Here is a 22,991-nt window from a genome sequence, read left to right on the forward strand (position 1 = left end):
AGCATACTAATAAGTATTTATTATTTATTTATTAATTTGCTTTCTGTACACAAGTCTTATACACTGTGTGTGGTTAGGAAGTAAAGGGTGTATTAATAATTTTATCATTTTATGCATGCCATACTTCTATATATGAATCAACATTTTAGATTTTGTGTTTGCTTTATATATATATATATATATATATATATATATATATATATATATATATATATATATATATATATATATATATTGCAATGAATGTACATATGTTTAAGCTTGATCGGTTTGTCTAGATGCGAGAAAAAAATCATAAAAAACATCACGAGATACAAGTTACTATTCTTATTTATCAGAACATTTATTTTTTTATTTTTTTGCGTGGTGTCATTCCTGTGTTTTTTTTTTTTTTTTTTAAACATTTGTAAGCGTCATTTAAACGTAGATCAGTAGCCTTTCAACGAGCCTTACATTCCAGTCATGCACATGTGTTGCGCAGCAGCAGCCCCAATGAGCACGTAAGGAAACTGACAAGGGATTGGCAAATCACTTCCTGGCTTTGGGAATGACGTTCCTCCAGCACATTCCAGTTATATTTAGAAGCTATATATACTGGAGTCGCCCTCTAGGCTTTGTTGACTGCAGCAGCCAGCCAGGCAGTAGCGCGGTGGCAGCGGTGACATCGCCGCGGGGCATGATACTAAAGCAGACTGCATTATTGTATGCGTGCATTGCAACACAAAGGTGGAAAACCTGCATTTGATTTTTGTTTTTGTTTCATTGTGATAAAATGAAATTGTGACGTTGGACGTAATTGGCCCGCATAAAAAACAAAAAAAAAAATTAAAAAAAATAACAACACAGTAGCGCCTTGGCTGCGTCCTGTAAAGGCAGGGTACACGCAGAGGCGACAAAGCGGAGCGCCTTGTTGGGGTCGCATGTCGCCACTGACACGGTTGACCGATTTGCCCCAGATCGGTTAGAAATCTCCCTGCTATGATTTCTGGGTAAAGTGCGCCCTGCTTTGGTATCCGCCCATATTCTCGTAAAGCAGGCCAGCCCGAACAGCAGCAAGAGCAGCTAGGCCAAAAAAAGGGACGCTGGATCAGATGGAAAGTTCAATCGATTGATTCCTCCACCCTTTTTCTTTTTTTTTTTTTAAATATATATATATATTTTTTGGTTTAGTCTGCATGTCCCCGCTTGCTTCCGAAACGACGTCGAGCCGACCGGAATGCGGGCGTTTTGGTGAGAAGCAGAAGTAGGAAATGCGGAGATCGAGTGAAACAGGAGGATTATCTGCCTGACTTCTTCGGTCGCTGCTTCAGACGCGGAACTCCACTGGCTAAAAAAAACGGTAACGAACGGAGGAGACGGTGTCGTGTCGTAGGCATTTGTGTGGCTCATTTCACCGGTTTTTGTTCGCCTCCCCCCGCTGACACACACACACACGCGCAGGGCGGCGGACATGTAATAAAAAAACGGCGAGCTGCAGCGCCGTAACAAAAAAAAAAAAACGCTTTTAATGTTTTAGTCCAAACTACGCCCAGTGTTAGTTAGACCTGCCGCTTGGCCCTGCACTGCGGGGCTAGCTAGCCTCTCAATGGCGGCCCCCCTTCCCCTCCCTTTTTGAATGAATGATACGGACCGGGGAACGTTAGGCAGACATGTAGCCGTTTCCTGACCCTAAAACCAGCCGTGGCTGGCGTTACGTAGACCGGGGCCAGCTAGCTTCCAGGGGCGGAATCTGGCTGCTCCGGTGCTAGGCTAACTAGCAGGCTGACAGTGGCTGCAGGATTTAAATCAAGTTCCCATTCGACTTTAAACCTTACGAAAGGGCTCTGCCTGAACACCAGGCAGGGCTGCCCAGGTTCATTTAGCCCATATAGCAGCTCGGTTTCAAAGCCACATCATGTTTGTTCGGCTGCTAATCAATAAAGCCTCTGATCAGCTTGTGTGGCTGTGGGCGACCACTGTAGGCAAGGGTCTGTGTGTGAGTTTCCCACAATGTAACCTTGAGTAAAGTATACTTAAAAAAACAAAAAACTACCACATGATCCAGTTGCTGAAACAAAACCACAATTATTCATATTATAGTAATTGTTATATTATATTATATACAGTGAAGACTCACTGTATATAACTGAATGCACCTTCCCTACTCTGCACCTTCTTGTATGAGCCGATGTGACGAGTGAATTTCTCCATTGTGATATCAATAAAGACTATCTTATCTTATAATGCAGCTAAAATAACATTAGTACTGTCATAGTTATCCATGACCTTTTTTAGTGTTATTTAATAGCTAAATGTACTTAAACAAAAGTTCAATCAGCAGCTTCCAAGAAAAGGCTCCCGTTGTGTAGTATATTTAGGGCTGGACGATAATTCAATAACGATATATATATCGATCAATAGACGCGTGGTTCGATATAAAAAAAAAAAAACAGGGTTCAATAATAAGTTCAATAAAAGAACGGTGCATTCTAGCCTATCATGTAGGTTAATACTACAGTCATTGCATCCTCCCAACCAATCACAAACCCAGGAAAAAAGCTCCATCAGCCTTCATAGAGCGCGTGTTCTTTTTTTCTTTTTTAACAGTTTTCGTAAAAGGTTGGTTCAATAAAGAGTTGTTTGAATCCATCTATTTAAAAATAGCTCATTAAGCAACAGCATAAAATGGCCAGGACTGCACTTAAAATGTATATTTTGAATTAATTTGATAATTATCGATATCAATCAATGATTTCTATTTTATCAATATGCTTTTATTCTATATCGTCCAGCCCTAAGTATATTATACCTTTTTACTATTGTGTTTTACACCATTACACGTGATATTAGCCGATTATTATATCAGCTCAGGTAGCCAGTCTGCAGTCAGCTGCTTAACAGCCATGTTGCTCATAGCTTGATAACTGCAGTTTTAAAACAGCATAAGCTTAAAAATCTGGAGCTCCTTTAGTGTCCAGACTAGGGCTGGGCAATAGGGCCTAAAATCAATATCGTGAAATATTGTGTAATCACCTCGATAACGATAAAAGGACAAAAACCCGACAAGAGCCTCTTCCTTGATGTCCTATTCAGAGAGCTCAAACCGGGTCACACCAGCTCCCCGGTACCGACCGGTAAGTATGGCGTCTGGAGCATTCTGGTGTGCAGTCCCATTCGTCATTGATATAACGCACACATCAGACTAACTTACAGCTCCATTGTGCGACTGGACCAGAGGTCAGATGTGGCCGCAACATATTTAACAGCTGCTCCTCATCCTTCTGGAGCAGCTCTACCGCCGCTTCAACATTTGAAATTTCCTCCATTTTTCTCTACCTCTCCGTCTTCTTTTGCTTCTTGTTTCTAACTGGACGGGGTGGAGTCATGTGACCATAGACTGTACGCGTGGGGTCTTAAAGGGACAGGAGCATAGTCTTTCTTTACCTATTTAAAAATACCGACATGGGCAGAATTACGTCGGTTATTGTCGAAAATTTTGGTGTTGGTAAATTTTTGATTTTTATCGCCCAGACCATGTCTGTCCATGTTTTGAATGAACAGTACAATTTTTTTTTTCACAAAACAGCAATCAGTGTGGTAGTATGGGTTGGCGATATGGACTTTAAATTTTATCGCGATAAATTGTGGTACTATTGTGATAACGATAATTGATGATAAAAGACCATTACCAATTAGTTGTCTTTTTTTTTTTTTGTTAACTTTGTGGCTGTGACTTCATGTTTATTATAGCCCCATAAATACAAATACTGTCCTTTTTAAAAAAACAAACAAACAAAAAAAAAAACACAATTTAATAATGTAACATGTATTCAATTCAGTTTTATTTAGATGGCAGCAATTCACAACACATAATTTCAAGGCACTTTACATATATTAAAACAAAATTATGAAATATATTTTACAAGGACAGGTTACATAAAGTGTGGTTTTTATCACTTACGGTAATTGCATTTTTGCAATAACGATAAAATGATACGTTAAAAGGTCAGCCCTATGTGGTAGCGGCATGCGTGTTGTTTACCCCATGCACCACAGAGCCAGAGAAAACTGGTTACTCTGGCACTTTTTCTGGCATTCCAATAGAAGGACTTAAAATCCTAGGACTGGCATTAAATAAAAAAAAAAAAAAAAAAAAAAAAAAAAAGAGCCACCCAACAAAATGCCTTTACACTTTCACTAACACCACTGTCTGCTAACTTAAATGTAAAACAGTTTATCAGATTTTCTAATCCCTGATGCGATTACTTAAAAATAAAAGCAGCCGAAGCCACAAAATGTCCTTGTGATTACATAGGCCCAAGCCATGCCCCCTTGCTGCTGGCGGTCAATCTGAATACTTGTTCGTACACGTATTAAAAGATTATGATTTATAACACACCAGCCATATCGGGACCTTAATTATGACTCAATCTGGCTAAATTAGTTTTAAAATGCCTGGGTAGGTCTCAGTAGATGAGTAGCTGATGCTTTTTTTTCATGGGTTTGTGTAATGAAGTGACGGAACTTCCTCGTTTAACTGTGCGCCCCCTAGTGGAACATTGAAGTAACTGCAGTGAAGGTGGGTTAGTGAAAGATGTGTATAAAGCGCCCTAACTGGGTAAAGTAGTCAAGCAGAAGTGTTATATTTTTTCTAAGTAAAATACCTCCACAAACGTCACGGTAGACTAACTAAAATGAGAACCTCTGCACGTTCAATACCCCTGGCCTAAGGCCACCACCTCTGATTGACACCGTCTTCAGGAAATTGATTTCCATCGTAACTTCACTCCTGTGCAAACATTTTAATGTTGCGGAGGAAGAAAAATGTAATACAGAAGATTATCGGACACAAAAATCACTTTACTTACTGGCTGTGAGTCAGTTCGTCTTAATCCATTTTTTTACCGTTACCTCTCTTCATACATTTTGTACCCATGTCCTTAAACGTTTGTTTAGCAGTTTGTTTTGTTTTAGTCAAGTACTTTTATGATTTGTATTTTTGTAGTGTAACTTCAGCTGTTTTCTAATGCATCTAGGCTAAAATTGTAAGTTTTCATTAATGTTTTATGATTGTGCTTGTTTCATTTAATAATCTTTAGCTCCAGATCCCCAGCCGCTTCAAGATGTAATGTAATATTGAAATGATTTTCATAATTACAAAAAAATAATAATCATACACTAAAAACAGTTCACATCTAAAATTTGACAAGGGATTTTGGGCTATTAAGTATTCTAAAAAGCAAACCTGGGTTGTGGCTGTATGAGGCCCTCCAATTCAATGCCCTATAATAAATGCAAAATGTAATATTAGGGCCTTGTTAAAAACGGTTCTGGTTTTGCTTCCAATGTTAAATAAAATAACAATTAATTAAATGTTCTTTCTATAGAAAGCTAAAATAAACCAGGATCATCTTTTATGATCAAGTGATCTCCCAATTGGCTCTGGGTTAATTCTCCACTCTGCCATTTGAAACACGTTATATATAATAATCATCTTTTATTGTCATTGCAACATACATTGCAATGAAATTTGTTCTCTACATTTAACCCATCCCCTTGGGGAGCAGTGGGCTGCCACTCTGCAGCGCCCAGGGAGCAATCTGGAGTTAAGGGTCTTTCTCGGGGACCCAGAGTGGCAGTCTGTGGGAGTTGAACCCAGAACCTCCAGGACACAAGCACAATGCTCTAACTACTAGGTCACCACTCCCCAAAGACAAAGAACATAGGCTCCTTAGACGGTTGCAAATTAGTGTTTGTTTTAGTTGTAGTTGAGTATTTTGATGAATTGTGGAGAAAGAAAGTAGTAAAAGATTTCATTTGCATTTAAGTTTGTATTACACCCTTTTTTTACCCATTTTATTCTGGTTATGATGCCTGTTTGGGCCTGACGACTAATATAGAAGTTTCTATATTATTAAGTTCACAGTGACGCTTGGCCAGTACCAAATACTCCACGGCAGACGACTCCTTTTTGCACCATAACTACTCTGCTATAAAACAGTAAAATATTACACATGTATGAAGGGGTGGGGGAATTACCCTTGTTGGCCTTTTAAATCTCTGTTGTTGATTTGGTGCCTTTGCCGTCTGTCCTTTTTACTCAACTTTCACCAAGTGCAAAGATGAAAGGCGATGGCGTTCATATTAGCATACCAAGCAGGTGGCAGATAGGGTTGGGCGATAAATCGATTTTGCAATCCTAAAAATGTAATTTTCGCAAAATTTAGATATTTTTTTTTTTGGCCCTTGCGCTCTGTTGGGCTTCCATGAAACTTTGCATTATATCAGTCTTGAAAGAGGGAGATTGTTTTGCTAATAACATGCAATGTTGAATATATGTTTAGGAAAATGTATTGTCAAAGAATACCATTTTACCCCCAGACGAGGCACTTTAATTTATTAATTTACTAATTTTAAGTTAATTTGAAGCTAAACAAGTGAAGTGAGGCCTGCTTTTAGATGTGCAATACCACTAGCAGCAAATATCTTGTTATATTTTTATTGTCTACTTATGCTTATAATTAGTTGCGCTTTGAATTTAGGTCAACTTCAAGATGAGATGTTATTAAAAATAATTTCAGTAATTTTTCAGCAAATAAAAGCTAACAAAACAAACAAAAAAAGAAATCGGATTTGGTTAAATTAATTCTGAGATTTTATTTTTAAGCCATGTAGCCCAGCCCTAGTGGCAGATATTCTCTAGACGGCAGAATAAATGTCTAACATGCTACCGATAGTTTTAGGGAGAAGCCATGAATTGTGTGTTTTTCTTAATATTTGCCTGTTAAGTCGTGACTAAAATTTAGTCGAGTCCAGCGCTGACTGCTTGCTGTGTCGGCTTTCTGCCGTTTCCGCTGTAACGTCTGTAAAGGCCAGCTGCCTCTATTGACGGATGCTCCACAAAGCAGCCAGACAGCGGAGAGTTTCCCAGTCGCTTGTCAATTTTAGAGCTTTAATGTAATGCCATCGATTTGTGCCTGGGGTTGGTTTCTGCCATTGGTCCGTTGCCATCTTAACAACTGGACTGAACTGGGTGCTGGATTGATATTTCAATGCTCATGCAAAAGATTTGTGTCAACTGTATGTTGGACTCCGATGTGTAGTCTGTTAAGTGCATGCTTCACATTGTTTGATGACTCAGATGTTGAAAATGGTATTGTTTTTGTAATCGATTGACACACGTTCCTGCAGACTCGAAACATGGAATTTTATTTCATCGTTTTCTGAGTCGGGATAAATCTGGGATAAAAAGTTGAAGTCTTCAGACTCTATTGCTTTTAAAAAAATATATATATATATATATAATCTTTGGTTTGCTGCAACTTGACCTTTTTATCATTCATTATCTTTTTTTGTTGTTACAAGCAAGTAATACAAATTAAATTTACTTCTTTTAGCCCTTTCATCTTTTCGGTTCTTTATTTTAAAACTAGGCCCAAGTTTCCTCAGCTGGATTTCATTAAACATTTTAAATTGCAATTTTTTGGGGATTTTTTTTTCTTTGTAAAAGAGAGAAGTGTTTCCAAAAAGAAAGGGCTCTGTATAAATTAAACAATATTCCAGCTTATATTATTCACCTATTTTACGTTTCTCCTGATGAGCCTTTTATCGCACTACTGATCCAGAAGCATACACCAGCGTTTTGTGAAAATGTCTTTAATTTTGTTGAAGAAAATCATATAAAACTCAGGAATATCTGGAGAACCGAGTGGTAAATTATACCAATTTTGAATTGTTAGAACTGTTTACATGTTCCTAAATTGGCAGAATTTTGTCAACACTTATTCCTTTTCATATGTAGTTATTCCCATTTAGAATAACCATTTTACTGTGCAATTTATTAGGGGGTGATTTGCATTCATTTTTTTCCTCCCAAAGCTGCTTGTTAAATACTAAAATGGGCATTAGAAACTGAGTGAAGTGGAATCTAATTTTCCAATGATTCAGCAATGCTTTTCCTTTTTTTTTTTTTTTTGTTCCCCCTCATGCTGCAATCTTGACGTCACAGACAAAAACAACAAATGGCAACGGGACAGACAGACAGAAAGTAAAATAGTTTTAAGACCAGAATAAAACTTTATCCATTTTCGCCTCAGATGAATTAATAAATACCTCCCTGTCTGTTTTTGGTGTAAATATAATGAAATAAATGTTTTTTTTTTTTTCTCTCCTCCAGGTAAATCATGACAGAATATAAGCTGGTTGTGGTGGGAGCTGGTGGCGTCGGCAAGAGCGCGCTTACGATCCAGCTCATCCAGAATCATTTTGTGGATGAATATGACCCGACCATTGAGGTACAGTTTTAAAAAAACAAAAAAGCAAAGTTGTATCTTTACATTTGTTTTTGCAATGTTTAGTCAAGTTCCCAACTATGCAGGTAGTTTTGCATATATATCTGGATACATGGGGACAAAACAAGAAGCAAAAAAAAAAAAAGAAAAAAAAAGGGAATCTGCAACAGGCTCAACTGGTTTAAAGCTTTCAAAGGACACTAAACAGGTTTATAATGACTTTTCATGTCTGGCTCGCTGCCCAGTTTTTTCCCAGTGCCAACCTTTGCTGTGTGAACGCTCTCATCATGCTTTCAATCAATTATTGAGGTGCCTTGGCAGGTTTGAGCACGCCTATAGATTACTTAGAGGCAAGATGGCATCTGAGACTATCGCTTCTCACGGGAGCAGCTGGTAATTGTTTCTGGTGCCGCCGACTGAATGTGGCCATCGGTGCGATGAACAACGGGAGTACTGTGGCGCTGACTGGAGTGCTGTTGTAATTCGAGCTCTTCCAGAGAAGACGGCGCAGTAATCCAGCCAGAGATGGGCCGTAATTAAGTCGCGTTCTGTTGAGGGGCAGATCTTAGATTAGAACCTGTCATCATTCATTAAAATAACCGCTGTCTTTGTTTATTTAACCATGAAAGCCGTCGTCGGTCGTGAATCAAACATGCGTAATGCTGCCCTCTCATGATTCCAGACTTTGGATCAGTTTTCTGGACTTTTTGCGCTTCTTGGTCTTGCAGGACTCCTACAGAAAGCAAGTGGTAATCGATGGAGAGACGTGTCTGCTGGACATCCTGGACACTGCAGGTCAGGAGGAGTACAGCGCCATGAGGGATCAGTACATGAGGACAGGGGAGGGATTCCTCTGTGTCTTTGCCATCAACAACACCAAGTCCTTTGAAGACATCCACCATTATAGGTGAGTTAGGAGACCAAAAGGACTGCAGTCTCCAGGCCTGGTGCTGGCTAACTGCTGGGTGATGAAACCTAGGCAAAGTAGGCAAAGTATAAGAAATGAAAAGCAAATCCTTTTGTTGTGTTGTAATTATTTTTGAATAAAATTAATTATTCTGTAGTTAATGGTGCTGGAAATAAAAAATGTAGTTTCACCAAGTGTCTTTAACCATCCTAAGTGGTTTCTGGTTCCTGCGAGAAAATCAAAAACGGTTGTCTCTGTCTAATTAAAGCTGCTTTAGGGAACTACCAGAAAAGGCCAACAGTGTGCCGTCAGGAATGGCTACAAGAGTCCATCTCTCTTGTTTTTTCAGTGTCTAATTAACAGTCAGGCTCATTCAGTGCTGCTTCTGCTAAGTGACAAAAATGGTTTCTGACTTACAATTTTCAGTCAAATGGAAGATGTCATTGGCGTAGTCCAGTGCTTCTCAATAATTTTTTTTGTCCCACCCTCTAGGAAGAAGAAAACATTTCACGCCCCCCCCCCCCTCCCCTGAAAAAAACCCTGATTTAAAAAAAAAAAAAAAAAAAAAAAACTCTGTCTACCGTGACTGTAAATAGTATGATTTGTCCACAAAATTCTTGCGAGACTTATAAAAATTGTGTTGGATGTACTTATAATGCAAGTAGGCCACACCTCTGCATAACATTGTATCCTTATTACCATTGAAGAAAACAAAATAATAAAAAGAAACAAAGATATACTTACAACAAAGAATAACTTCATTAACATTGTTTTTTTTGGTATCTAAAAGAAAAAAATCAAGAGTATTAAAGTGCTTGCAAAACATAAACTAAATTTCACTGCGACTTCATACTTGCTGTAAATATGTTCATACTGACATATTTACCAAAAAGTACATCCTCACACAGAAATCTTTCCATATCACAACATACATAAGCAATAAAGGCTTTGTTGTTGCTTTATCAAATTCTAAGGCAAAATATTTCTTTGAGATTCTCAACCAGCTTTTCTTAAAGATCGTTAGCAATGTCATTTACACGTTGGGCGGCGGTATCATTGGACAGAGGGATAGTTTTTATTTTTGCACCAGTTGCATCATCCAGCAAGACAGAAACCATGTCTAATGCTGCAGTCAGTATCAGCTCCTCTACTATTGTGTTTTTAAATTTTTTCCCAGAGCAATTTGGTACGCCACCTTTTTATATAAAAGCAACAAAGCTCGCTGGTTTACTGAAGTAGTATACACAAAGTGGGATGAATGTTGGCTATATTCAGCACATTGTCGCTGAAAAACCCAAGCGGCTCATCAGCGTTATTGGGGTGTAATATCTTTAAGTGACGCCTTTAATTTGTTTGGCTTCCAGCTGTCCGCTACCAACATTTTTAGACACGGTAAACAAACCATTCTTTCCATGTTTCCCACTGTACTCGCAGTGAAGCCAAGCTTCATTATTTGAGAAGTACTGGTGTAGTCAGTGTTTTACCGCGCTATGACTTATGGTTCAGTTTAATGCTTTATACATTCATACATGTATCTTATAATCCATGTGACGGCTTAGGTTGAATTTCCTCTCAACTTTTTGAATCCAAACCTACTGAAACACGCTTGACTGCACTATAATTGTCAAAGACCCAGAGTGGTAAAAAAAAAAAACCCACATAGTTCATTTTCTTATAAAATGGTGCGATGGTCATGGATCTAGAAAAAAAACTGTTCTAGACTAATGATGCTCAGTTTACTCTCATGCACTTTACAGGAAGGGTCAAAGCAAACTCTACCTGCTAAGGAGACAAAGATCTTCTGGGGTGCAGAAGGTGTCCCTGAAGACCTTTTTGTTTGACTCTGATGGAACATCAGCCATCTTCTGTGGTGTAGTTTGTTGGAGCAGTAGCTTATCTACAGATGAGAGGAAGTGATTAGATAAATTCATCAGGAAGGTCAACTCTGTCTTCAACTCGGTGGAAAAGTGAAGGACTGTGACAAAAATAACATCACTGTTGGACAACGTCTGCCACTCCATGCATGAAGCTGTAGCAGAGCTGGAGTTCTTCTTCAGCGGCAGACTGATGCATCCTAAATGCACAAAGGAGCGTTATCACAGATCCTTCCTCCCAGCAGCTGTTAGACTTTATAACTTTTGCTGCTCCCTGGAAACCCAATAGGTGTTTTTTATAGTCTCCACTCTTTTTGCATTTCTTTCATTCTTGTCACTTGTCTGTTGGTGTTTTTTTCCCCCATCTTTTTTTATCAACCCTACTCAGTTGCTCACTTCCTTAATATTTGAGTTTTAGATTTTTAACTGTACAGTATTTTTTCTTATGTCGGATATTTGTTCTCACAGTACATGGTTATTGTATTATAAATATACATAGTTGTATAAAGTTTTACAAGCATAAATTTTGCATCATTGAAGTGAGATGCTGTCTTTTTAATGTTTTTTTTTTCAGTCTTGTTTAGTTTTTATCTAAGATGCTTCCGATGTAATTTCTTCATAACTCAACCACTAGTAATGAGTCCAACCCCTCTTTAACGTACCATATTTTTCGGACTATAAGGTGGATTACTAGGTTTATTGTTGCTAGCACATACTCTATTTTAGACATTAGTCAGGCAGTTTTGCAGACTACTCAAGGGTCCTGTTATAGTGGCAATCAGGTAGTGATGCAGTGTACCGTAATGCCCCGAATATCCATTGAGCGGCTTTGTCGTTTACCAAAGTCGTATTTACACATTTTAACAGATTTTTCAGCACATTGTACCACATAAAATCGGCCAGTAAGCACAACCAGTACGATAATAAGGCACACTATCAATTTTTGAGAAAAATGTAATAATTTTAAATGCGGCTTATAGTTCAAAAAATACAGTAGAAAAAGTAAAATGTATTAGATTGCAATTACCATTGTAGTGTCAACGAGAGCAATATTGAAATTGCAAGATATTTGATGAAATATAGTCTAGACGCTCTTATTTTAGGTGTCATGCGTTCAAACCCTTACCTGGAACATATTTGTCTATTAGTGGGGACTTTAAAATGCCCCAGATCCGCATGACGTAGATGCTAACACTTGGAAGTAGTGGTGGTGACTTTGTACAATAGAAGGGAAATTGATATATAAGAAATGCCTTAATGTCATATTTTCCAGTTATTTTTCAGTCCTAAAACTAAATATTAGCCATATGTTTTTTTTTTTTTTCTTTTCTTCCAGAGAACAAATCAAGCGGGTGAAGGACTCAGAGGACGTCCCCATGGTGTTGGTTGGCAACAAGTGCGACCTCCCGTCCCGAACGGTGGATACAAAGCAGGCTCAGGACTTAGCGCGCACCTACGGCATTCCCTTTATTGAGACCTCAGCCAAAACAAGACAGGTAAGTGTCCGCCCAGGGCTGCCGTAGGATTCCACCGCAACTCAAATTTATTACATTCACATGAATCATCACAATCCAGTTGTATCAGATGTTCAAACATTTGACAAATTTGGTAACGAAATGTGACTTTATCATGTGGTGGTGTTGGTTTGTGTCCCTTTCTCTGTCTCTAATGGTCTTTTCATAATGATGTTGCTGGGAAATTTACCAGCTAATGTTTCAAGCCTCATTAAATCCTTTTTTGGTTAATTGAATTTTTTATTTATGGGAGATAATGGGATCATTGCATGCCACTTGGTCATGGATATGTGAAATTATATCGTCATTAGGACCACCTGCAACGGCCCCCCCCGTAATAATAATCAGCAAATCAGTTAATTTGTGTCAAGGTGTCTGCATGAAAGGACAAACTGTCAGTAATCACTCGGAGGGTTAATGATTCTGCTTACTGGTCACTGCGACTGGGTGTTGGAAGATTCGCTGTCCAGGTGGTGTGTGTGTTGTGAGCATGGCCTTAGGAAACCGGCTGGCTGATGGAGTGATCTAGAAACACATTTTTCCTGGTCTCTGACCTGGGCTGAATCACGGTTCCTTGTGGTGGGGGGGAAATTAATGTCGACTTGAATAATTTCTGCGTGCCTTGGTCACCCATCTCTACCTGTATGTGTCGGTAATTTCTGTCCCCACGGTGTTGTTTCCAACAGGCTTCTGTCTCTTTCTCCAGAAGTTTGGGAGGTTACAGATACTTTCATTTGACTTTTCTGGAAAACGATGTTATGATTTGCACAACACACCAAATAATAAAAGCTAATGCATGCACTCATTTTTTATTTTATTTTTATAAAACTCAAATTGGTTTTCCACTAGAGATTCCAGTGCAAAGCTAGAACTGATGCTAGAGCCAGCTCTTAATTGTTTTTATGAAGAAAAAAAAAACTGTTTGGGATTTTTGCAGCCACATTTAGGCTACGTTCACACTGCGGGGAAACAAGACCCAAAACCGATCTTTTTGCCCATATCCTTCTTTTTTACGGCAATGTGAACGGTCCAATTCCAATCCCCCCTCCCCCCCATCATGTCGCGTTTTATTCGTCTTTTAGGCCACTCTCCTGTCTCGCATTACACACCCACACCCAGCAGTAGCAGTCAGCGCTCCATAAGCTACCATATTTAATGGCTGTGCTGCTTTCTTCTTACCTTCATCTTGCTATGATGTGGTGTCAGGTTTAAACACCTAAAACATTCATTAAACAGCACAAAAAGGAAAGGCAACATGTGGTGTTAATATTGTCGGCTGCTATTGCTCAACAGCTTTCTAATAATAGCAAGGAGAGACAAAAGCCGGTAGCCCTGTTTTTTTTTAATTTTGAGGGTTTTTCTTTCTTAAAGAAAACTTTATTGAAGACTTTTAAAAACAATTCATTGTTACTTCCGTAAACAGTGCGCTGCTCTTTGACGCTCCTTCTGTTACCTGCGCATGCGGGTCGCTTTGCGGTCTCGGACCTCTCGGACAGAAGTATGATGGCGGTCACATTTAATAGTAGTCTGAACAGCCACCTAGAAAAAATAAATAAATCTGATTTTCAGCAAAAAATCGTAATCGAGCATCAAGACCTGCAGTGTGAACGTAACCTTAGAGCCTCTCTTCCTTTAAAGGCTTTTTCCTCCTGCTGTGTCCTGGATTTCTGGAAATTATGGCAGTGGACTTTATTTTAGAGTTTTTCTGTAAGGTCTTAAAACATCCTAAATATAATTATCTTAAGTTTAGTCTTTAAAACTCCATACTAAATTACAATTATGTCTTAAAAATGACACAATTTTCTGTCACAGCTTTTTGCAGGACTGCTTTGGAGAAATGTGTTGCGTGAGTGTGGTTATGGCTGAGAAATTCAGAGCTCATTGAATTCAGATTAAAGTACAAAATGAAAAATCATCAAAAGTCTCTTTGGGAAGAACATTTAGTAACTTTCAAAAATCAATTAAATCTGCCACTGAAGATGATTTGTTGTAGTTTCACCCAAATACATTAAAAACAAGCTTGTATTATTTATTGGCTGACAAAGGTACATTTGTCTTGCTGAAATTAGTACGTTATGTATCCAAGTTAGTTAATAGGTTAAAACACATTTATTAACTCTGTCTTGGGTCTGATATTTAAATCATAATCGTTTTTAAAAATAGTTGGTTATAAAATCTTTCTTTTCGTCCATGCAAACAAACTAATGTCATCTGTTGCATTAATAAAGGACTCTTAAAGCACAGTTGGTGTTTTTAAAAGCTCTTTGCTGATAAAAGCTGGTTTATAGCCTTAGTGCCAAAGATGAACAGCTTCTTCAGTGTCAGAGCTGTTCATTTCCAGTGGAAATTCTCTAAAAAGCACTAGTTCTGGTTGAGCACTGGAATCATTAATTCAGCTTCTACAGGCTTGGAAAGTGGATTTTTAATATTTCTGACTTGTTTCCATTTAAAGAGACAGACAAACCTGAGAACAAGGGCAAAAGAGGAGCTGCAGGGCAACAATAATGAGGAATTCAGACCAAAGCATTTCACTTTATATAGAGCACAACCGGATGATTGAAATGTGAAAAGGAAGGGAAATGTACCCGTTAAAAAAAATATATTGAACAATGTTACATGATGTTTTTAACATGACTTAAACTAGTGGTGCATTTCAGACGTGTTGAAAAAAATTCAAGGAAGATTCAATGTGAGTTTTAATGGAAATATCCTGCAATTTTATTTTTTTTGGCTTTACTCATAAAAATACTTCTGCTCAACATCTAGGAGATGCTTTTTGTAGACATTCAGTGGGAAATAATTTTAATCATTTGTTGGCATGTCAGTGTTTGTTTCTGTTCGATATGAGAAAATCTTGTGATGGCAATTATATTGGCAAATATTGCGATGACCGTATCAGAGATGTTCTTATTCTCGCTTTCTCCTCTGTGCTTCCATCACTATGACATATTTAGCATTTTGGGCGGCGTTGGTTTTTTTTTTTGTTCCCAGAGTGTAAACATCTGTTCAACATCAGCGGTAAAAAACATGCACATTCATAACCCTTAGAATACACTAACTTACAAGTACCAACCAGTGCTGTTGTGATATGCGTATTGCACTGATATTATGTTATAGTATGCTGCCTATAGTTTAATGCTCACATTTTCAAGCATGATATTTGGTCTAGAAAACTGCAACCAGTGCATCCATTCTTCAAAAAAAGGCAAAATTATAAACCTGACACAATGTAGTTATTTGATAATCAGAATATGACCATTTTGAACAAGTTGAGTTTTCTTTTTTTTTTTTTCCATCTCTGCTGATATTTGAATTAATCGCTGCTTTCCAAGCCTGCAGAAGGTGACTTATTCATAATCAAAGAATGATTTGCAAGACAAACAATACAACACGCTGCACCCTACACGAAACGGACAAAGTTGTTGGTTTCTCTCCTTTGTGTCTGTAGTTTGTAACACATGCTTCCATACAGTGTTGTTGCCCTGCCTTCCTCTGCATTGAGGAAAGTTGTGTCTCGTTATGCAGAGAGTGGAAGATGCCTTTTACACTCTGGTACGGGAGATCAGGCTGTACCGGGTCAAAAAGATCTGCAAGGAAGAAAAGACTCCGAAGTGTATCCCGCTTAAAAAGTGTGTTGTGATGTGAGAGGGGTAAGTGTAAGCCGCGCGCCCACCAGCTCTGTTTGTGTCAGTGGGAGAAATCGTGGAGGAGCTGGTGACCGGTGACGCTTCGTGTGTTCTCAAAGCTTTAACTGCTGGTTTCTATGAGGGCTGTGGTGACACTCTAACAAGAGGCTGATTTTTCTTTTCTTTCAGTGTCTGTTTGCATCGTATGTGATTATTATCAAAGGCCATTTTCACACTGAGTTCAACCCGATTCCCTCCAGCTGCAGTCCTTTAAATCCAGGGATGCACAAATATGAACGTTTGGCCTGATATTTGATATTAATATTGCTGGTTTGGGCAATATTTACTGAAATTATATATATATTTCCTTACCCTTCCAACACTGAAAAAACTCTGACATTGCTTCTCTGCTTCAGTTAAACATCCCACAATCCTTTGCTGCATCACTATTATTGGCACATGGCCACCCCCCTCCCCCTCCTGAAACACTAACATGAACACGTAAATAAACTGTAGTTGATATCGGCCCGGTTTTACTTACCGGGCTGTTTTTTTAAAAAATTGAATATCGGCCGATACAGATGTTAACGCAGCTCTGTCGTGCATCCCTGTTTCAAACCCATCTAGCAATTTACTCTTGCATTTTCACGAGGAAAGGAAAATGCTTCAGTAAAATCCTGTTTCCATAAATCAGAGACAAATGACGGCATTTGGATTGGATGAGGAAGCTGTGCTCGGTGCTCATGTGAAGGTAAAACTCATTCATAAGATGAGACTGAACATCCAGTGTGAAAGTGTCCAAATGGGCTCAGAGGGAGACGAGCGCGGCGGTTTGGGCTGGTTAATGAGGACGTTACGGTGGATGCGGGACTAAATCATGCTGAAATGCTTGACGTGATTTAATAAACTGTCATATTTGTTATTGCCAAAGAATGTGTGGTCTCTCACAGATAGGAGGGAGTGCCTCCATTTTTGTTTTTAGGTTTGTTATTGTCTGGCTCCTTTTTTTTGTAACAACCTGAGCTGCTAAGCTTCTCTCAATCAACAGGCTTTTTTTTTTTTTTTCTCTTTTCTCGGAGATGGTCACATTTTGTACAGCATCTGTTCTGTGCTCACACTTCTGACAATGTGGGATCAGCAGAGAGAAGCTGCATTTAAAGAAAACAAGAACTAAAAACTCTCTTTTCACCTCCGTAATGATCGAGAAGGAAAGCTGAGAATGGAACTCCTGGGGTTTAATAACATCTTTCAGTTCACACATGATGGTTCAACGCTAATGAGCTGTTTAAATTGTTAAAGTAAATATCAGCTGGTTGAATGATATGCGGGGAAAGTATTGCTAATATCAAATTTGTAAGCCTTAAATCTGAACAGCTTGCCCAACTGCAGCTACTGCTGACAGTGGCAACTGAGGTGGCTTTTACTTTACAATACACTTTAAATCTGCATTCCAGCTCTTTTTTTTTTCTTTCCCTTAAACGTTGACCTTACCTGGCACAAGTATTCACATCCCCTAAACCTTTTCACATGCGTTTAGATTACAACAACAGACTTTATGTTACGGGGCAAAACAAATCGACCCACAATTGTTAAACCAAAGGAAAATGAACAATGGTTTGCAAATATAACTATGAAGAGTGGCTTGCATTTTATTCACCCCCTGTTACTCTTGATACCCCCTAAACGAAATCCAGTGCAACCGGCTGCCCTCACAGTAGGAAATAAAAATCCTTTTATTGTCCCACAGTGGGGAAATTCAGGAGTACCAGCAGCAAAGAGCAAGTTTACAGCATAAAAAAAAATACCGTACAGTTGGGCAACTGCTTTTACTTTATGTAATTTCATCCCAGTACAAATCCGGTCGTTCTGTCGAGGCATCTGGTTTGTTAGAGAATGTTAGTGCACTAATGGTACCATGAAGACCAGGGATAAAGTTGTGGAGCAGTAGAGTTGGATTACTTAACAACATCCGCAGCTTTGGGCATCTCCCTGAGGAGCAGCATTAATCAGAGAGGGGAATGAAAATGACACGACCTCTAACCTACCAGGACCTGGCCATCATAAGCTGATGGGCAATGTTGGAGCATCGGGCAGAGAAGAAGCAGGAGGAGCAGTAGAGACCCATCGCTCAGGAGTGAGAATCTGCTGATGGGACAACTATTACTCGTGAACTCCACAAATCCATCCATCCTTATCCCTCATGGGGTCGCAAAGGTTCTGGTGCCTATCTCCAGCGTTCACTGGGCGAGAGGCGGGGTTCACCCTGGACAGGTCGCCAGTCTGTCGCAGGGCAACACAGAGACAAACAGGACAACCATTCACACACACACTCACACCTAAAGAGAATTTAGAGAGACCAATTAACCCAACAGTCATGTGGGAGAAAGACTCCACACATGCACAGGGAGAACATGCAAACTCCATGCAGAAAGACCCACGGTAGACTCGAACCAAGGACCTACTTGCTGCAAGGCAGCAGTGCTACCCTGCGACACTGTGCAGCCCCCTCCACAAATCCATCATCTGAAAATGGAAAGATGAAACGGTCACAAGATCCACTGCCCAGGTGGGGGAATCCATCCGCATCATGGCTACTGCAGTCCACAAACTGGGCTTTATGGAAGAGTGATGAGACAAAAGCCAAAAGAAGTCTTTATTCCAGTTGTCTCCATCAAATAGACCCTGACTGTAAACATGTGGAAGGAGGTGTTCTGGTCCGATCAAACCTAAAAGACTTTCTGTGAGCCTACGCTCCACGACACCCTAAACACACCACCCTAACGTGAGACTTGGTGGTGGCAGCATCATGCTGTGGGGTTGCTCTTCGGGAAACTGCCACAAAATCCAGGAGAAAAAATAGAAATAAACCTGATGGAGGTTTGCAGAGGACATGAAACTAGGGCGGAGGTTCACCGTCCAGCAGGACGACTGCTCTGAACAAACAGCAAGAGCTACTAGGGGATGGTCTAGATCAGAGAGATTTTGGTGCCCAGTCAAAGTCCAGACGTAAATCAAATTGAGAATCTATGACGACAGTCTATATGTTCTCAGTGTTCTCCGTCTGATTTGACTGAGCTTGACCTATTTTGTAAAGAAGACAAGACAATAACATTCAGTCTCTAGATGTGCAAAGTTCCAGGAAAAAAAAAAGAGCTGTAAATGCAGCTAAAGGTCATTCTACAAAGCATTGGTTCAATGGAGCTGAATAGAAATACAAGCTACACTTTCAAGGTTTTTATTTGTGAAAACCATTTATATTCCACTTGAATCAAATGTTATAATGCTACATTGTTGTTCTGTCCCAATAAGTGCACTTACGTCTGTGGTTGTAATCTGGATAAAATATAAAAGTTTAAGGGAAACACATACATTTGCAAGATTCATCATCATCATCGTCGGACTCTGCACTTTAAACTTTCTAAATATGACCCAATTGTTGTTGTTTTTTCCCTCTCTTTCCAGGGCGTCGATGATGCCTTTTACACGTTAGTCCGAGAAATCCGAAAGCATAAGGAGAAGATGAGCAAGGAGGGCAAAAAGAAGAAAAAGAAGTCCAAGACAAAGTGTATACTCATGTGAATAATCACCCCCCCTTTTTCAAGACAGACTAAAACAAAAAAAAAATGTTGAACAGTTCAAAGTAATAACATTTTGTACATTACACTAAATTATTAGCCTTTTTTTTTTTTTCCATTAGAGCTTTCCTTAATAAATACTAAACCCATCTTGATTCTTTCATTCGGACATCAATAAGCTTCATTTTCAGTGTAGTGCCAGATGCTGACTTTTAAGAACCAGATTAGCCAGATTTAATTTTTTTTTCTTTTTTTACAAAAATATAACAATTATGTAGATGTCTCACATTGCTGCCCAACCAGGAGGAAACTGTGTTACCAATTATATTTGACAAAAAAAAAAAATCTATTATGATTCAAATGTTTTTTTGCCGAAATGCCACCACCTGGGGTTGTATGGGATGCCAAAGAATGAGAATTCATCCCGGTTGTGTAGATAAAGCAGATGAGGAAGGATCAACACGGCCCAGTGAGGTCCAAATGTCCCTGCCACTGTGGAATTTCCCCATCGCTGACCTTTTGCTAACAATTAGTTTTGTCACTGATAAGTATGCATTAAGACTCGTAATCCTTTTTTTTTTGTTCCAAGTGTTTAATACCCTAGTTAGCCATTAATGAATTAATTTGAAAGTTGTCATTGTTTTGTGTTGTGTGGGGAGTGATTTCATGCCTAAATGAGAAAAGATGGGTTTTTTTTCCCCCCTTTGTTTTATGTTTTTCCCTTGCATGCATTGTGTCCTTAATGACATGGGGATTACAAACCGCCTCTGGTTGATGCATTTAGGAGCCAGCAACGAGGAACTCAGACTCTAATGTTCAGGTTTTTAATAAAAAATGCGTTTTAAGAATTTCTTTTTGTCAAAATTAATTCTTTTTCTAATGAAATGTTAAAAGATCCACTATGATTTTTAACAAATGTTGACTGTTTTTATGCTTTGTTCAATAAGATCCTTACAAAAAAAAAAGAAGCAAATCATTTCGGTTCTAATTGTAAACCGTCTCAATGCCCCAAGCAGAAGATTTTACATTTTCACTGTTTGCTTAGATGTAAAAAGTTTTTTTGTTTTGGTAGCAGAGTAGAAACTTTTTTTTTTTTTTTTTTTTTGAAAGCTATAAGGACTATTTGACTGCGGTCCCAGAGGTTGTTAACAACAGGTTTAGGAGACGTGTTTGAAATTGGCCGCCTCTTAATAATTGGAACGGATGTTTTTAAAATGAGGCACAAATTGCCATGAAATAGGTTTTTTAGACATAAATGTCTTGAGTTAACCCAAACAATTAATCCTAGTTTCTCTCAGGTCAGCCCGCATCATCTTCGTCGTATTTACAGACTGAGCGTTTTATTTGCCTTTTATTGTTACTTTAGGTGCTATGTTTAGACATTTATTTTGTCCTGAGTTGTACCTAAGAAATGCACAAATTATAGTTTTAAGGGTGAGAGGATTTTCGTCACAGAAAAATGGGATTTTGCTTTTGGGATTCATTTTGACCCTACTATTATTACTTATTTTCCCATGAAGTAGATACATGCCTGATGCAATTTTAATAACAAGGTCCACTTCATAAGGACCATTTTAAATTTAGTTTTACTGTAATGTTTATGATGTTCCTCCTTTTATTGCGTGCCAACAGCTGATTTCTGAACTGTATCATTTATACCTGGATCGTATTTTAACAACCTTTGTATAGTTGTGATACCGAAAGGTTTCATGTTTTGTAAATTGTGCTTCGTTTCGTTTGGTGTGTCTTTAATGAATGTTGCTTTAATGGAGTTCCACTCCGCTATGTGTTTGTGACTGGAGAGTGTGTCTGGGTCCAGGTCTGCAGAGGGGAGTGAATGACCACTTTACAGCGTACCTGTTGTGGGGGGCTACGTAAAGTGGTGATCTGATCTCAAAAAGGTCTCTTTTTTTTTTGCCATGAATCTTACCACTCCTATTTAATGTGTAATAAAGAACAAAGTAAACAGAAACCAAGTTTCTTCTGTCTCAATCCTGTCATTTTGTTCAACATTATCATGCTTTCAGCTTGTTCAGAAGCAAAGATGGCTGCATATCCTTGTGCCCTCCTTACTTCCTTGTCTTTGTTTCCTCATCTCCTTCTTGTCCTTCCTTTGTTTTTTGTCAGACTCCATATTTATAGCCTGCCCACTGTAGAAAATTCTGTTGTAAATTATTTTTTCCCCCATTTTTTCATGAACATAAAGGACTGACAACTGTAGAAAGGTGATGCTGGAAAGTTTGGGAGTTTTTACATGACATGTTGGAACCCTCTGCATTCCCAAAATGCAATTAAATTATTATAGATTAAAATATTTATTTACATAAGCAGATCAGTTCCTCGGTTTTCTCGCAAAACCCAAAATTTCATTCAGTTAGAATTTTAACATTACAAATGAGTTGGGTTGTTTTTTTAAATACCAGAACCCTTCCAATCTAATTTTTTTTCAACATAATCAACTATATGTCAATATTTACTAAGATTTCTATTTTTTAATACATCTTTATGAGCAGAGAGAAAACAAACCTCCCACTGGCCAAAAATCGCCACACTTTAAACTTTTTTTGTTTTGGTTTTGATTAATAATTTAAATCTAGAATGTCAACACTAAGGGCCTGCTACATGAAATCATTCTGAAGCTTTATAGAGTGGAAACTCTGTATGTATGTATGTATGTATGAATGACTGAGGAACAAATCCAAGCTTGGGAAATTACATTCCACATTCAATATAACCACTAGAATTGTTTCAAAAACACAGATGGCTAGCAGAGGCTAGAGGCTTAATGGCTTATTCATTGCTGCCTTATCAAAAAGATAAGTGTATCAAACAGCTGCAGATGCCTTTTTTTTATCAAAACCAAACAGCAAATAAGTAATAAATAAATAAAATTATGAAACAAACTTCAACAGAGAGGCATGTGCTTGTTTCTCCCTAAGCTCATATCTATTTTGCCCAGCAGGCGGTGCTCTTTATCTACTGCTGAAATGAGACCATTCACAGCATGGTCATGGTTTTTCATTTTCCTAAAACAAGCCTGTCCTAAACATGGTTGATCGGTTTGTCAGGTGAAAGGCTTGTGAACCCCCAGATCAATGCAGAGGAAGTATGGTGAAGGATTAGTTTTGAGTTTTTATTGTAAAGTGGCACAGTAGTTGTAGCACTGTTTCGTTGATGAGGTACCGGGTTAAAATCCCTGCCTTTCTGTGTACATTCTGTATACTT

The 22,991-nt window shown here is 38.6% G+C and overlaps 1 protein-coding gene across 3 annotated transcripts; it reads left to right on the plus strand.

Moving 5' to 3' along the window:
- The first annotated feature begins 637 nt into the window (after positions 1-637).
- Positions 638-21,742, plus strand: kras (v-Ki-ras2 Kirsten rat sarcoma viral oncogene homolog). Of its 3 annotated transcripts, none has more exons than XM_021323349.2 (6): positions 638-726; positions 8,156-8,273; positions 8,999-9,177; positions 12,388-12,547; positions 16,091-16,215; positions 19,654-19,739. In XM_021323349.2, exons 2-5 carry the CDS (start codon positions 8,163-8,165, stop codon positions 16,208-16,210), a joined length of 570 nt encoding a protein of 189 aa, XP_021179024.1. In that variant the 5' UTR covers positions 638-726; positions 8,156-8,162; the 3' UTR covers positions 16,211-16,215; positions 19,654-19,739. The 3 variants fall into 3 exon arrangements, with proteins under 3 accessions (XP_021179024.1, XP_012731523.1, XP_012731524.1); XM_012876069.3 differs by lacking the exon at positions 638-726 and adding an exon at positions 823-1,339; XM_012876070.3 differs by lacking the exons at positions 638-726; positions 16,091-16,215 and adding an exon at positions 833-1,339 and having other exon boundaries at positions 19,654-21,742.
- Positions 21,743-22,991: the final 1,249 nt, after the last annotated feature.

This window comes from Fundulus heteroclitus, chromosome 2 (genome assembly GCF_011125445.2).
Source record: "Fundulus heteroclitus isolate FHET01 chromosome 2, MU-UCD_Fhet_4.1, whole genome shotgun sequence".
NCBI classification, from domain to species: domain Eukaryota; kingdom Metazoa; phylum Chordata; class Actinopteri; order Cyprinodontiformes; family Fundulidae; genus Fundulus; species Fundulus heteroclitus.

Bases quoted from the DNA above. Each gene is read 5' to 3' on its own strand.
- kras (XM_021323349.2), top strand. From the start codon at position 8,163: ATGACAGAATATAAGCTGGTTGTGGTGGGAGCTGGTGGCGTCGGCAAG. The intron at 8,274-8,998 runs GTACAGTTTTAA...TTGGTCTTGCAG, and splicing joins AATATGACCCGACCATTGAG to GACTCCTACAGAAAGCAAGT. The intron at 12,548-16,090 runs GTAAGTGTCCGC...CTCGTTATGCAG, and splicing joins CCTCAGCCAAAACAAGACAG to AGAGTGGAAGATGCCTTTTA.